We start from the raw sequence: 12,341 nt of genomic DNA, 5'->3' as shown, positions 1-12,341 counted from the left end.
ATCTCTTTCCCTAGAACTGCATGTTTGATACATGTAACTGTGAGAGTACTGAGGACTGCATGTGTGCTGCCCTTTCCAGCTATGTCAGAGCCTGTGCTGCTAAAGGAATACTCCTCAATGGATGGAGGAACAAAGTCTGCAGTAAGTTCTACACCCCTTTGCCTCTTGAAAACAATCATCTAAAAGACCCCACAAACAAGCTTTCAGAACATATGGGATTCCCAGAGTAAACTGTGTTAAATTATGTTTTAAGTATAGCATTCACTTCCAAGGATTTGGGGAAGAGAGGAATACCATAAAAGACAAGCAGCAAACGGGAGAAATATAAATAAGAGACTTGCTTACTTGCTCAGAAAATAGCAGTGAAGGAAAAACACACAATGTATCAATATAATTGAACTTTTTTTCTTTTTTAACTTGGACAAAATATTTGTATTTATGACACAATTACAGGGGAAAATTTTGCTTTGGCAGTTAAAAAAAAAACAAACACACTACTGAGGATATCAGAAAAGCACATCTACCCACAATGCCATTTTTTATCATATGTACTTTACCTTAAATACTGCATTTATATCTACACTGATCCTTACATTAATTCACCTGATTTTACTCTCTCAAGCAAAATACACCAACACGTGTCCAAAATCCTTGGAGTACACTTATAATGTTGATTCCTGTCAACCTACTTGTCGTTCTCTGAGTGAGCCTGATGTCACATGCAACATCAAGTTTGTCCCAGTTGATGGCTGCACCTGTGTAAATGGAACCTACATGGATGAAAGTGGCAAATGTGTGCCTGCTTCTAGCTGTCCTTGTTACTACAAAGGAATGCCTCTGTCTACTGGGGAAGTTATTCACGATAATGGCATTGTCTGGTAAGAGATTTGAAAAGAAAAGAATGAGATTGGATACAGGCAATCAGGAAACCACATATATCCTATGCAATTTATTCAAATCAAACCAATTTTTCTCCCTAGTGAATTCAACACACACACAAAAAAAGAATTCACAAAAATTATAAGGGCTACCCATGTTTTGAATTAGACTACTATAGCAATCAAACAAAGCATACATGGTGAGTTAACCTTGGCTAACAGCCAAACTCACCCAGGCACTTGCTTACTCTCTGCAACAAAATTTCGGTGAGCCTAAAAGACTTCTTTCACAGTCGGAGATGATACAGACTTGACAATCTAACTAGGATTAACATTATGAATGAAATATGGAATATTCTGAAGGACAATTTTTAATTAGACAAATGGACAAAGAAAACTGGTCCACTTATAGAACATAATGGTATTTTGGTCTGCTCTAATACGAAATACTTTCAAATATTCTAAACTATTCTGATGAAAAATAAGTTTTCTCCACACAGTGTTTGTTTCATTCTTTCAAATTAATTAGGAAACAAATTGAAACTCAGCAAGAGAAGCCAAACATAACACCTTTCTCTTTTTTGTAGCACTTGCAGTTATGGAAAGCTGAGCTGCATTGGAGAGAAACCACCACCAGGTAACATACTGCTTAAGATTTTATTTAATTTTCCCTTTACACCTTCAACCTTTTCAATTCTCTGTTTTTGTTATAACGATGCAAATTCTTTAAGTCCAAAATCAAACAAGAAAACAAACCAATGATTCTATAACACACCATAACTGTAAAACAAACAAACAAACAAACAAACAAAATAACACAGTTTTCCCTTTCAAATGACATTAACATCAAGTTATTGCCTCCTGGATTACTCAGGGGAAAAGAATACTTGCTCACTTCAGTGAAATTCAGGAGAAAAATGACCACCTTTTAAATATATTTTTTTAGAACTGAAAGCCAGTCACTTCAAACATTAAAAGTAAAACAGGATCTTTGCTTTTTTGTTTTTCCTTTGCTGAAAGGAAGTGTTTAATGAAGCTAACTGGACATTAGTTTCTATGAACAGTCCAAGCATAGACATAAAACCAAAATGGGTATGACTTCAGAACGTTTGTTTCTACCTCCGGTCAAATGCTTTCTCTTAAGTTGCATGTATCTGAAACATATGTTTGGTTTTGTTGGTATTGATGGCTTTTTTGTTTGTTTTGTTGTTTGTTTGTTTTTGAATTTTTAAGGAAACACAAAGATATATAAACACATGGTTCATTTCACACTTCTTGTGCTTTTTCTTCTCTCTTCCAGTCTGTGCACCTCCCATGGTCTATGTTGACTGTGGCAATGCCACTGCAGGTGTCATAGGAGCAGAGTGCCAGAAGAGTTGTCAGACTTTAGACATGGAATGTGTAAGTATAGAATCTGTATACCCAATTGAAAACATAAGAAACTAGATCTCTTTTATGCTTACCAGTTGTAGATGGACTCTTCCATCAGGGCAATGTTTCAAGTCACATCTTTTACATGGTCTTTACAGTACAACACCCACTGTGTCTCTGGCTGCATATGTCCTCCTAATTACGTATTAGATGGCAAAGGTGGCTGCATAGTTGCTGAAGAGTGCCCATGTGTTCACAATGGGGATTCCTACCGTCCAGGAGAATCAATCAGAGTTGGCTGTAACAACTGGTAAGAGCATATTGAAACATTATTTTCAGGCACCTAGAAGGGAACAGTTTAAATTCTAGTTGAATTACAGCTTTTCACTCTAGCAGTATTGAGATTTGTAGGAAAGAATCCTAAATAAAATGATAAAGTAAGCAAAAAGATAAGGCTAATTGGGCCCACTCATGGCCATTTTAAATAAAAAGCAAACTGTTTCTGTTTTTAAAGTGGCATATAGCACAGAAATTGCATGTGGTCAGAATAAAAATTTGGTTTAGTTGCTGTCATATTCATTAGAGTTAAGACAGCTTTCTTTTTTCTTCTCAGGCAATACCTATAATTCAATACAGCCAACAAGACTTAGAAATGTGGAACACCTAAGTTTTTTCTAAATTTTTCCAAATTATTTACGTCATCATAAACTAACACTATCTTTGGGTAAATTCTAGATACTCTGGAGCTTTGCTACATTTCTGAGAATAAACAAACCTTATTTTTTCACTGTAGGCTTAACATTTTTTAAAACTAAAAACAGAAGAATGTACATGTAGAAATATAAGTCTGTATGGTATGTAAATATCTGTTTTTTACATTTTGAGTTCTTTTAATCTTACGTAGCACGTGTAGAAACAGAAAGTGGCACTGCTCTGAGGAACCTTGCCTAGAAACCTGTTCAGTTTACGGAGATGGGCATTATACCACCTTTGATGGCAAACGTTTTGATTTTGAAGGAGACTGTGAATATGTTCTAATCCAGGTAACAGATTCCTTCTGCACAACTACCTGAAAGGAGGTTGTAGTGAGGTGGGAGCTGGTCTCTTTTTCTGGAAGTTGGAGGCCCTGCCTGTGGCAGGGGGCTTGGAATTGATGGTCCTTGGGGTCTTTTTCAGTCCAAGCCACTTTGTGATTCTAGGATTCTTCAAGTAATGGGATGATAGGAAATGACCTAAAGTTGCACCAAGGGAAGTTTAGGCTGGATATTAGGAAAAATTTCTTCTCTGAAAGAACGGTCAGACTCTGGAATGTGCTGCCCACGGAGGTGGTGGAGTCACCGTCCCTGGAGGTGTTCGAGAAACATTTAGATGTGGTACTAAGGCATGTGGTTTAGTGGAGAAGTATTAGTGGTAGGTAGACAGTTGGACTAGATGATCTTGGAGATCTTTTCCAACCATGGTGATCTGTGATTCTATAATTTTTGTATATTGCATCACAGAGCATCATTAACACAGAATCTCATTTCTCTGTTTCAGAACTACTGTGGCAGAAAAGGTTTGAATCAGGGAACTTTCAGAGTAATCACTGAGAACATTCCATGTGGCACAACAGGAACCACCTGCTCCAAGTCTATTAAAGTTTTCCTGGAGGTAAGTATGTTCTTTAATAAGTTTCACCCCAAACCTAATTTGCTGGAAGAACTATTGGGTTGTCCCAGACAGACTGTATCATAAAAGTGTCCCCCAAGACAGTAAAAATGCTATCGCACTTCCATGATCACTGCCAACAATTCTGCCAGGGAAAACAATGGAGGGATTTTTGAAGAGAAGCAGATCAACAGGAAATTTTTGAATACAACATTTTGATGATAATTATTTCAAAAATGGTTACTAACAATATAAAAAAATGGACCTAATGGGTGACTTTTTAAATTGGTCCCTAACCTTTTCATTTCTTCTCCCAGAACTACGAACTGGTACTCAGTGATGGACATTCTGATGTCATCCAGAGGTCACCCGGAGGAGAAATGCCATTCCAAATTCGTTCCATGGGCATCTACATGGTTGTAGACACTACTGTTGGTCTGATACTCATGTGGGACAAGAAAACCAGTATATTCATCAAACTTAGTCCCAGCTTTCAGGTACGTTTTAAAATCCAAAACCTGGATATGAACACTCCCTGACCCATTTTCATGCTCTATCTCGTGTGGAAATATGGAAATTTAGGCTGCAACTGAAATAGCAGTTATTGCCTATTATCTTTGCAGTATTGACTCAGATTCTATACACACATTTTCCATAAATTCTGTTATTCAACAATGGCATAACAGCAGCTGTATCAGTAGTTTCCTTCAAGAAAACATACTTTGCTGAAGTGGTACATTTAATTAATATTAAGAACAAAAACCACAAGTCTACTCTGCTTCTTTCCCTATCACTCCTAAGGATAAGTTAGAGATATCTTTTCATGAAAGGTATTTTGCTGAAGAAGCCCAGCTCATTTTAAATAAGGTTCATCCTGGAGTACGTTCCTCACAGATATTGAGAATCTATATGTTGCTGATCTTCGTTATTTTCTGTTTATCCCCATGCAGGGACATGTCTGTGGCCTTTGTGGAAACTATGATGGCAATGGAAACAATGACTTCACTACACGCAGTCAGTCTGTGGTAGGAAATGTGCTGGAGTTTGCCAATAGCTGGAAAGTGTCTTCTACTTGCCCAAATGCCAATCAAACCAAAGATCCATGCACCGCAAACCCATACAGGAAATCCTGGGCACAGAAGCAATGCAGCATCATTACCAGTGAAGTATTTGCAAAGTGTCACTCCCAGGTACAATAAAACTTTAGTCTGAAGTTCTTTTAAGCCAGAGTTTACATCAATTTTTATGTGGGGCAGTGGAAAACACACTAGGATTTGGACTATATCATGAATAACAAAGTCAGGCCATGCTCTAGGGAGACTGAGTAGGAAGGATATGCAGCTGCATTTCCTCAGCTTATGCCAATTTTCTAACACAACACAAAAATCCATAGGACTTGGTTTTTTGCGTTACAGAAGGGACAGTTACAGATAAATAGCAGGATACATTTTAATTGTGATGGTGTCATTTTCTATTAATATAAATATCAGCTACATGATATCTACATTTGTGTGCTAGCATGTAGTAATGTAGCAATACTCCTGCAATTGTGTCTTTAACACCAAATCGTTCTTATGGTTATGACTTACTACTAATAGCTGTCTTCAACATTTTTCTCCTGATTTTTCAAAATACTACCATATTTTTTTCATTTTTTATCTTTCTCAAATATACAGTGGCCAACTTCAGATATTTTCTAAGTTATTTTTTACAGAAAATACAGTACAGAAAATACCTTTTAAAAGTGGACAAGTGCAGGAAACAAAACTCAAATATTTCCTCCAACAGGTTGAACCGAATGAGTATTATCAAGCATGTGTGGATGATGCTTGTGCTTGTGACACTGGAGGAGACTGTGAATGTTTCTGTACAGCAGTAGCTGCCTATGCTCAAGCATGCAATGAGCTGGACATCTGCATTTCATGGAGAACCCCATCCATTTGTCGTAAGTCTCACCCCACTTCTCTCTGAAGGGATTCAGAGGGAAAGAAAGCAACAGACCAGAAAGAAACAAAATCAGACAAAGAAACAACAACCACAAAAAAAAAAAATAGGAAGAAGAAAGAAAGGAGGATAAAACTATATTTGTAGGGGACACTGCTGTATCATAAAAACAGGCAGAAAAAACCAACACAATAATAACAAAAAACAAACAAACAAACAAAAACCAGCACAAAACCCAAAGCAATTTGAGTAAATCATTGGAAGTCAATCTACTTAAAAAGAAACCATCTGCCAGTAACTTTACCAGCAGTATTATTAGTGTCCTATTTACTTGTCAGTCATTATTTTGCATGCTTAAAGTCTAACTCTGTTCGCTGCTTTATAACTTTATTGGCTTCAAAATGTTGTAAAAGTATAACAACAGTATTAAAAGAGAAATAAGACAACATGCTGTTCACCATTTACATGATTATGCTGATGACATGGAACTTTTACCCAGCAAAATAACACCAATGGAAATAGATAAAGTTAAGATCCTTTTCTGTCATTTCTCTTTCTCTAGCTCTGTTCTGCGATTACTACAATCCACAGGGGGAATGTGAGTGGCACTACAAGCCCTGTGGAGCCCCTTGTATGAAGACCTGTAACAATCCAAGTGGGAAGTGTCTTCATGAGTTGAGAGGTTTGGAAGGTAAACATAATTATGCATCTCATTCTACTTACTAAAAAAATAAAAGAGTAAGATGAACAAAATCTAGATTACTCAGTGTATAGCAGAAATTTGAAGACAATCTAACTCCCCAATGAATCATACACTAGTTTGGAGTGAAAATGAGGACAAAATGCTTCCAAAGATTAATCTGTAATCAATGAAATAACAATAATGGAAAGTGAAATTCCAATTACCATATGGAATAATTTCACTAGATCAGTTATTAGCAGAGTACAGAGTCACTTCTACTTGTGAAAGATCAGCATAAATATGACTCTCTGTTTTACTGCAGGCTGTTATCCACACTGCCCTAAGAATAAGCCCTATTTTGATGAAGAAACCATGGCTTGTGTTTCTAATTGTGGTTGCCATGAGAATGGAAAACATTACAAGCCAGGAATGCAGATGCCTTCAAAACAGAACTGCCAAGCATGGTAGGATTAATAAATATTTTTCAATGTCGAGCCTAAAGTTGCAGAACTTAATTCATCATGCATTTGGTTTTTCATTTGCTAGCAAAAACTAGGCTGCTGAATAATGTCTACTTTTCTTCTGTTCCCAGGAATATAAAAGATGACATGATGAAACATTTTACTTTAGGGAGAAACATTTTACTTTAGGGAGATTAATATATTACTCATTCTACATTCTTATTACAAACATTATTAAGTAAAAACAAATAAAAATAATAATAATTTTGTAAATAATATGAGGATTTATACTAAGATATCCCTAAAGTAATTATGTGGAATTATTTAGAAATAAGTAGATATCAATTCTTCATTATTTTGAACTCATTTCTGTTATTTGCAACAGTCAGCAAGTATTCCTACACATTCCATTAGAAATTATGAATACAAGCTAGCTATACTTGTTGGGAAAGTCCTGTCAAGCTATAAATGAATACTGCAAGCAATGCAGCCAGAGTGGCAGAGTCTAGTAAAAGCCAATCTGACTATTTACTCAACATACATGTTACACTTTGCAGCTCAAAGATAGCTTTGATTGCCTCACCTATGTCATCAACAGTACTAAATGTAAACTGTTAAATATATATCTGTATTTGCTTAAGTTTATGCAGTGTACATATGCCCTTAGTCATATAAATGTAAATAAATACATCAGGATTCAATTCTTAACAGATAATAGATAAATTCTCTTTAAAAACTACATTCCCTGAAGGTTTGTCGGAAATCTGATGTAAACTTCTATAACACAATGATCCTTTCTCAAGTGATATTTTTACTGCACTTTCCCTTCCAAAAATGTGTGCTTATCAAGGAGACAAGAACATTCCTAATCACGCCTCCCCATATCTTTGCCTTGCCTCTAAACGCACTGCTGAGGATACCCTGCCACATGCAATAAAAGCAGACAACAAAAAAAGAAACAGTAAAATAGTACTACTAACCAATACATCATCTTCTTTTTTCTCTTTTCCAGTGAATGCACAAACCATGGCAAAATATGCAAATACGATGAACATGGTATGTTGAAAAAGTTGTTTTCATAAGAGTACAATACATTTAAAGCACCCTGCTCTGTGTTTCAGACACCAGAGAATACTATCCTCTTTTGTTTTACAGAATGTGTCTGCGTTTATGAAGGACGGACATATAACTATATGGATGTGATCTACAATACTACAGATGGCATAGGAGGCTGTATTGTTGCAACCTGTGGTCCCAATGGAACACTTCAAAGAGTTGTGTATGACTGCCCAATCTCAATATCACCCACAATACCATTTCAGTTCAGCACTACACCGCCTGCCACTGCTTCCACAGGTATAATCTTACAGCTGATAGGAACTTATTCTATGCATTACTGGGTAAAATATAACCACTAAATATCACTAAGAATCACAGAATCACAGAATTGTAGGGGTTGGAAGGGATATCACTTTTATTACTGTTGAGTTTCAGTCAATATTTGGTAATCAAATTAATACAATACAGAAAATAAAATCACTTCCAAAACACCAACATAAAAACGACTGCACACTTTTTTGATACGATTATTTTGTTTGTTTTCATAGCAAACTATAAGAAAACTGCATGAGATTTATTATCTCTATTTGTAACTATTTCTATACCTGGAATAATCTTTACTGAATAAATAGATCACTCATTATTTTTCCTATTAAATTATAAAATGATTACATTCTATAGAATTCTTGATAGTGTTCATGATATATCTAATTAAAGTACTAAGTAGATTACTCAGGTAACGACACTGAGATATTGAAATACTAACTTCTAGAATTCTCCAGTATACTCAAGGTTGATAATCTCTAATTACTATGACCATATGTCTAACAAAATACATGTTCAATATAAAATTTTGAAATACAAGTTTTCAAATCTCAGAAACCATCAGCACAACTGGAATTTGTTAGCCATTTTCCAGCTCTTTCATGTGAATAATTTGTCTGCGAAATCTTATGGACTGCTCTTCAATCAATAAATAATTTCTTAAGAGCAGAACTAAAGTACAAAGTGTCGAGTTGCTAATGATGTTGTGTCAGAGATATCTTAACTTCAAATGAAGAAGCAATGGCAATGCCATGTATTTCATGAGGAATAAATTCATTAGGAATGCAAACTAAATAGACCAGTGAAACCTGTTTTTTCTGCCACACTTGATGTTCAGGAAAGACTACTAAATACTGAAACAAGACACAAAACTAAGCAATTGCACTGAATCAAATGTAAAAAAAAAAAAAAAGTAGTGTGTGGGGGGGGGTCCTTCAAAACAGATAAAGTGTGTTTGAGTCTAACTTCAGCATTCTCTAAAAAACAAACAATATTTTCATTGAAGTGACTGTTCCAAACATGTCAGTAGATAAATTACTAGATAATGGATTTTCTATTTTAGTTGATATTCAATTATAAGCATCCTAAAATAATTCTTAAAAGGCTCACAATGCAACTAATGATGTTAAAAAATTTTCAGCCCCTTCAACATAATGAAAATATGTATATGGGAATGCTTATTGAGTTTCAAAGTATTTTCTTTAACTCTTTCAGTTACATCATCACCAACGACATCGGTATGTGTTCATGAAGTCTGTCAGTGGTCAGAATGGTATGATGGAAGTCCACTAATACCTGGATTTGACGGTGGAGATTTTGAAACTTTCAGTGATTTGAGAGCTAAGGGTTATGAAGTCTGTAGAGCTCCAAAGGCAGTTCAATGCAGGGCAGAGAAATTTCCTAACATACCACTGAAGGAACTCGGCCAAAGTGTAGAATGTAATACAAAAGCTGGGCTTATATGTTACAACAGAGATCAAATTTCAACTATGTGCTACAATTATGAAATCAGAATCTTATGTTGTGTTTTTGTACCATGCTCTTCCACTTCATCCATCACAACACACAGCCCAGTTCCAGAAATGACAACCACAACATCAAGTACGATTACCACAACTTCATCTACAACCACAGCAACAGGAACTCCTACTGTCACAAGCACTTCTTCGGAAACAGCAAGTACCTCCCCAGAGACTATCAATACAACACCTTGCCAACCAAAGTGCAAATGGTCCAAATGGTATGATGTCCATTTCCCAACACTGCACAACAAAGGAGATTATGAAACCTACCAGGACATTAGATCTGCTGGAAAAGCAATCTGCAGAAACCCTGAAAAAATACAATGCAGAGCAGAGAAATATCCACATAAATCTATTGAAGAAATAGGCCAGGTTGTCCACTGCAATGTAACGTACGGACTTATCTGCAGAAATGAAGATCAAAAAGGAGAACTGCATATCTGTCTTAATTATCAGGTAAAAGTATTCTGTTGTGATGACTACAGCCATTGCCAATCAAGCGTGACACCTACGGTACCAGAGGAAATTACTACAACCACTATACAATCACCAGTTACTACAACCTCAGAAACGTCAACATCTGCAACTAAAATAACATCACCAATCACCATATCTCCTTCAACAGCAGCAATCTGTGCAAAAGAAGAATGTGACTGGTCAATTTGGTATGATGTCAGCTATCCAGAATCAGGATACAATGATGGAGACTTTGATACAATTCAGAATATAAGAAAACAGGGATATAAAGTTTGTGCTAACAGAAAGGCTGTTGAATGCAGAGCGGTAAGATTCCCTAATACACCATATGAACTCCTGGAACAACATATTACATGCAACGCTGAAGAAGGTTTAATATGCTATAATAAAGACCAGCTACCACCAATCTGCTACAACTACGAAGTAAGATTTAAATGCTGTAAAAATGTAACAGTACCATGCCAAACAACACAAACACCGTATTCAACTACAGAAACACAAGCAAGAACAATTTCAACAACAAAAACTACACCATATACAAAAGTATCAACAACACAATACACACCACAGATACAAACAAAACATAAGACAACTACGACAGAAACAATACCACCAAGAACAGAAAATATCCATAGCGAAACAACAACACCACCAAAACAAATCATACAAACAGAAACACAGACAACAAAGAAAACAGCTATACCGACAGTCACAATCACAACCAGCAGCACTACGCCCTCCACAACAATGGAACTTTGCACCAGCACCACATCCTCCACAATGACCCCTACTCTCATCTCCTCTACCAGCTCCCCTTCCACAACGCAACACGCGACCACCTGCGACCTTGAACTGTGCTCCTGGACGGACTGGTTTGACGTTGACTTCCCCTCCTCGGGGACAAGCCAGGGAGACTTCGAAACCTACCAGCACATCCGCGCTGCCGGGAAGGAAGTCTGTCAGCAGCCCAAACAAATTGAGTGCCAGGCCGAGGACTACCCCGACATTTCCATCGAACAAGTCGGACAGGTTGTGCAGTGTGACGTTCACTACGGACTGGTGTGCAAGAACCAGGACCAGCGCGGCAGTTTCAAGATGTGCCTCAACTACAGGATCCGTGTCCTCTGCTGCCGGCCTAACCCCAACTGCGTACAGACCATCACTCCTACCACCAGTCCCACCACCACCATCTCCGCAAGCACCTCCTCCCCTACACCCTTCATCACAGTCACAACCTCCACCTCCACCGCTACGACCTCCACAACCGGAACAACACCAACAACCAGCACCAGCACCCTCTCGCCGACTCCTACTCCCATCTCCTCTTCCAGCTCCCCTTCCACCACGCAGCACGTGACCACCTGCGACCTTGAACTGTGCTCCTGGACGGACTGGTTTGACGTTGACTTCCCCTCCTCGGGGACAAGCCAGGGAGACTTCGAAACCTACCAGCACATCCGTGCTGCCGGGAAGGAAGTCTGTCAGCAGCCCAAGCAAATTGAGTGCCAGGCCGAGGACTACCCTGACATTTCCATCGAACAAGTCGGACAGGTTGTGCAGTGTGACGTTCACTACGGACTGGTGTGCAAGAACCAGGACCAGCGCGGCAGTTTCAAGATGTGCCTCAACTACAGGATCCGTGTCCTCTGCTGCCGGCCTAACCCCAACTGCGTACAGACCATCACTCCTACCACCAGTCCCACCACCACCATCTCCGCAAGCACCTCCTCCCCTACACCCTTCATCACAGTCACAACCTCCACCTCCACCGCTACGACCTCCACAACCGGAACAACACCAACAACCAGCACCAGCACCCTCTCGCCGACTCCTACTCCCATCTCCTCTTCCAGCTCCCCTTCCACCACGCAGCACGTGACCACCTGCGACCTTGAACTGTGCTCCTGGACGGACTGGTTTGACGTTGACTTCCCCTCCTCGGGGACAAGCCAGGGAGACTTCGAAACCTACCAGC

General features: G+C 38.2%; 1 protein-coding gene across 1 annotated transcript in view; it reads left to right on the top strand.

Moving 5' to 3' along the window:
• The window catches only part of MUC5AC (mucin 5AC, oligomeric mucus/gel-forming), a 217,213-nt gene that overhangs the window by 192,068 nt on the left and 12,804 nt on the right, over positions 1-12,341 (top strand). Inside the window, exons 84-98 of the mRNA XM_010711134.3 lie at positions 15-141; positions 623-878; positions 1,466-1,515; positions 2,179-2,279; positions 2,408-2,559; positions 3,154-3,292; positions 3,786-3,899; positions 4,214-4,393; positions 4,847-5,086; positions 5,685-5,841; positions 6,403-6,531; positions 6,845-6,986; positions 7,996-8,039; positions 8,139-8,339; positions 9,582-12,339. Coding sequence (XP_010709436.2) covers positions 15-141; positions 623-878; positions 1,466-1,515; positions 2,179-2,279; positions 2,408-2,559; positions 3,154-3,292; positions 3,786-3,899; positions 4,214-4,393; positions 4,847-5,086; positions 5,685-5,841; positions 6,403-6,531; positions 6,845-6,986; positions 7,996-8,039; positions 8,139-8,339; positions 9,582-12,339 — 4,790 coding nt within the window. The remainder of the gene's footprint in view (positions 1-14; positions 142-622; positions 879-1,465; positions 1,516-2,178; positions 2,280-2,407; positions 2,560-3,153; positions 3,293-3,785; positions 3,900-4,213; positions 4,394-4,846; positions 5,087-5,684; positions 5,842-6,402; positions 6,532-6,844; positions 6,987-7,995; positions 8,040-8,138; positions 8,340-9,581; positions 12,340-12,341) is intronic.

This window comes from Meleagris gallopavo, chromosome 5, assembly GCF_000146605.3.
Source record: "Meleagris gallopavo isolate NT-WF06-2002-E0010 breed Aviagen turkey brand Nicholas breeding stock chromosome 5, Turkey_5.1, whole genome shotgun sequence".
Classification (NCBI taxonomy): domain Eukaryota; kingdom Metazoa; phylum Chordata; class Aves; order Galliformes; family Phasianidae; genus Meleagris; species Meleagris gallopavo.
Note: the sequence above shows the minus strand (reverse complement) of the source record. Positions and strands in the feature narration are given on the sequence as shown.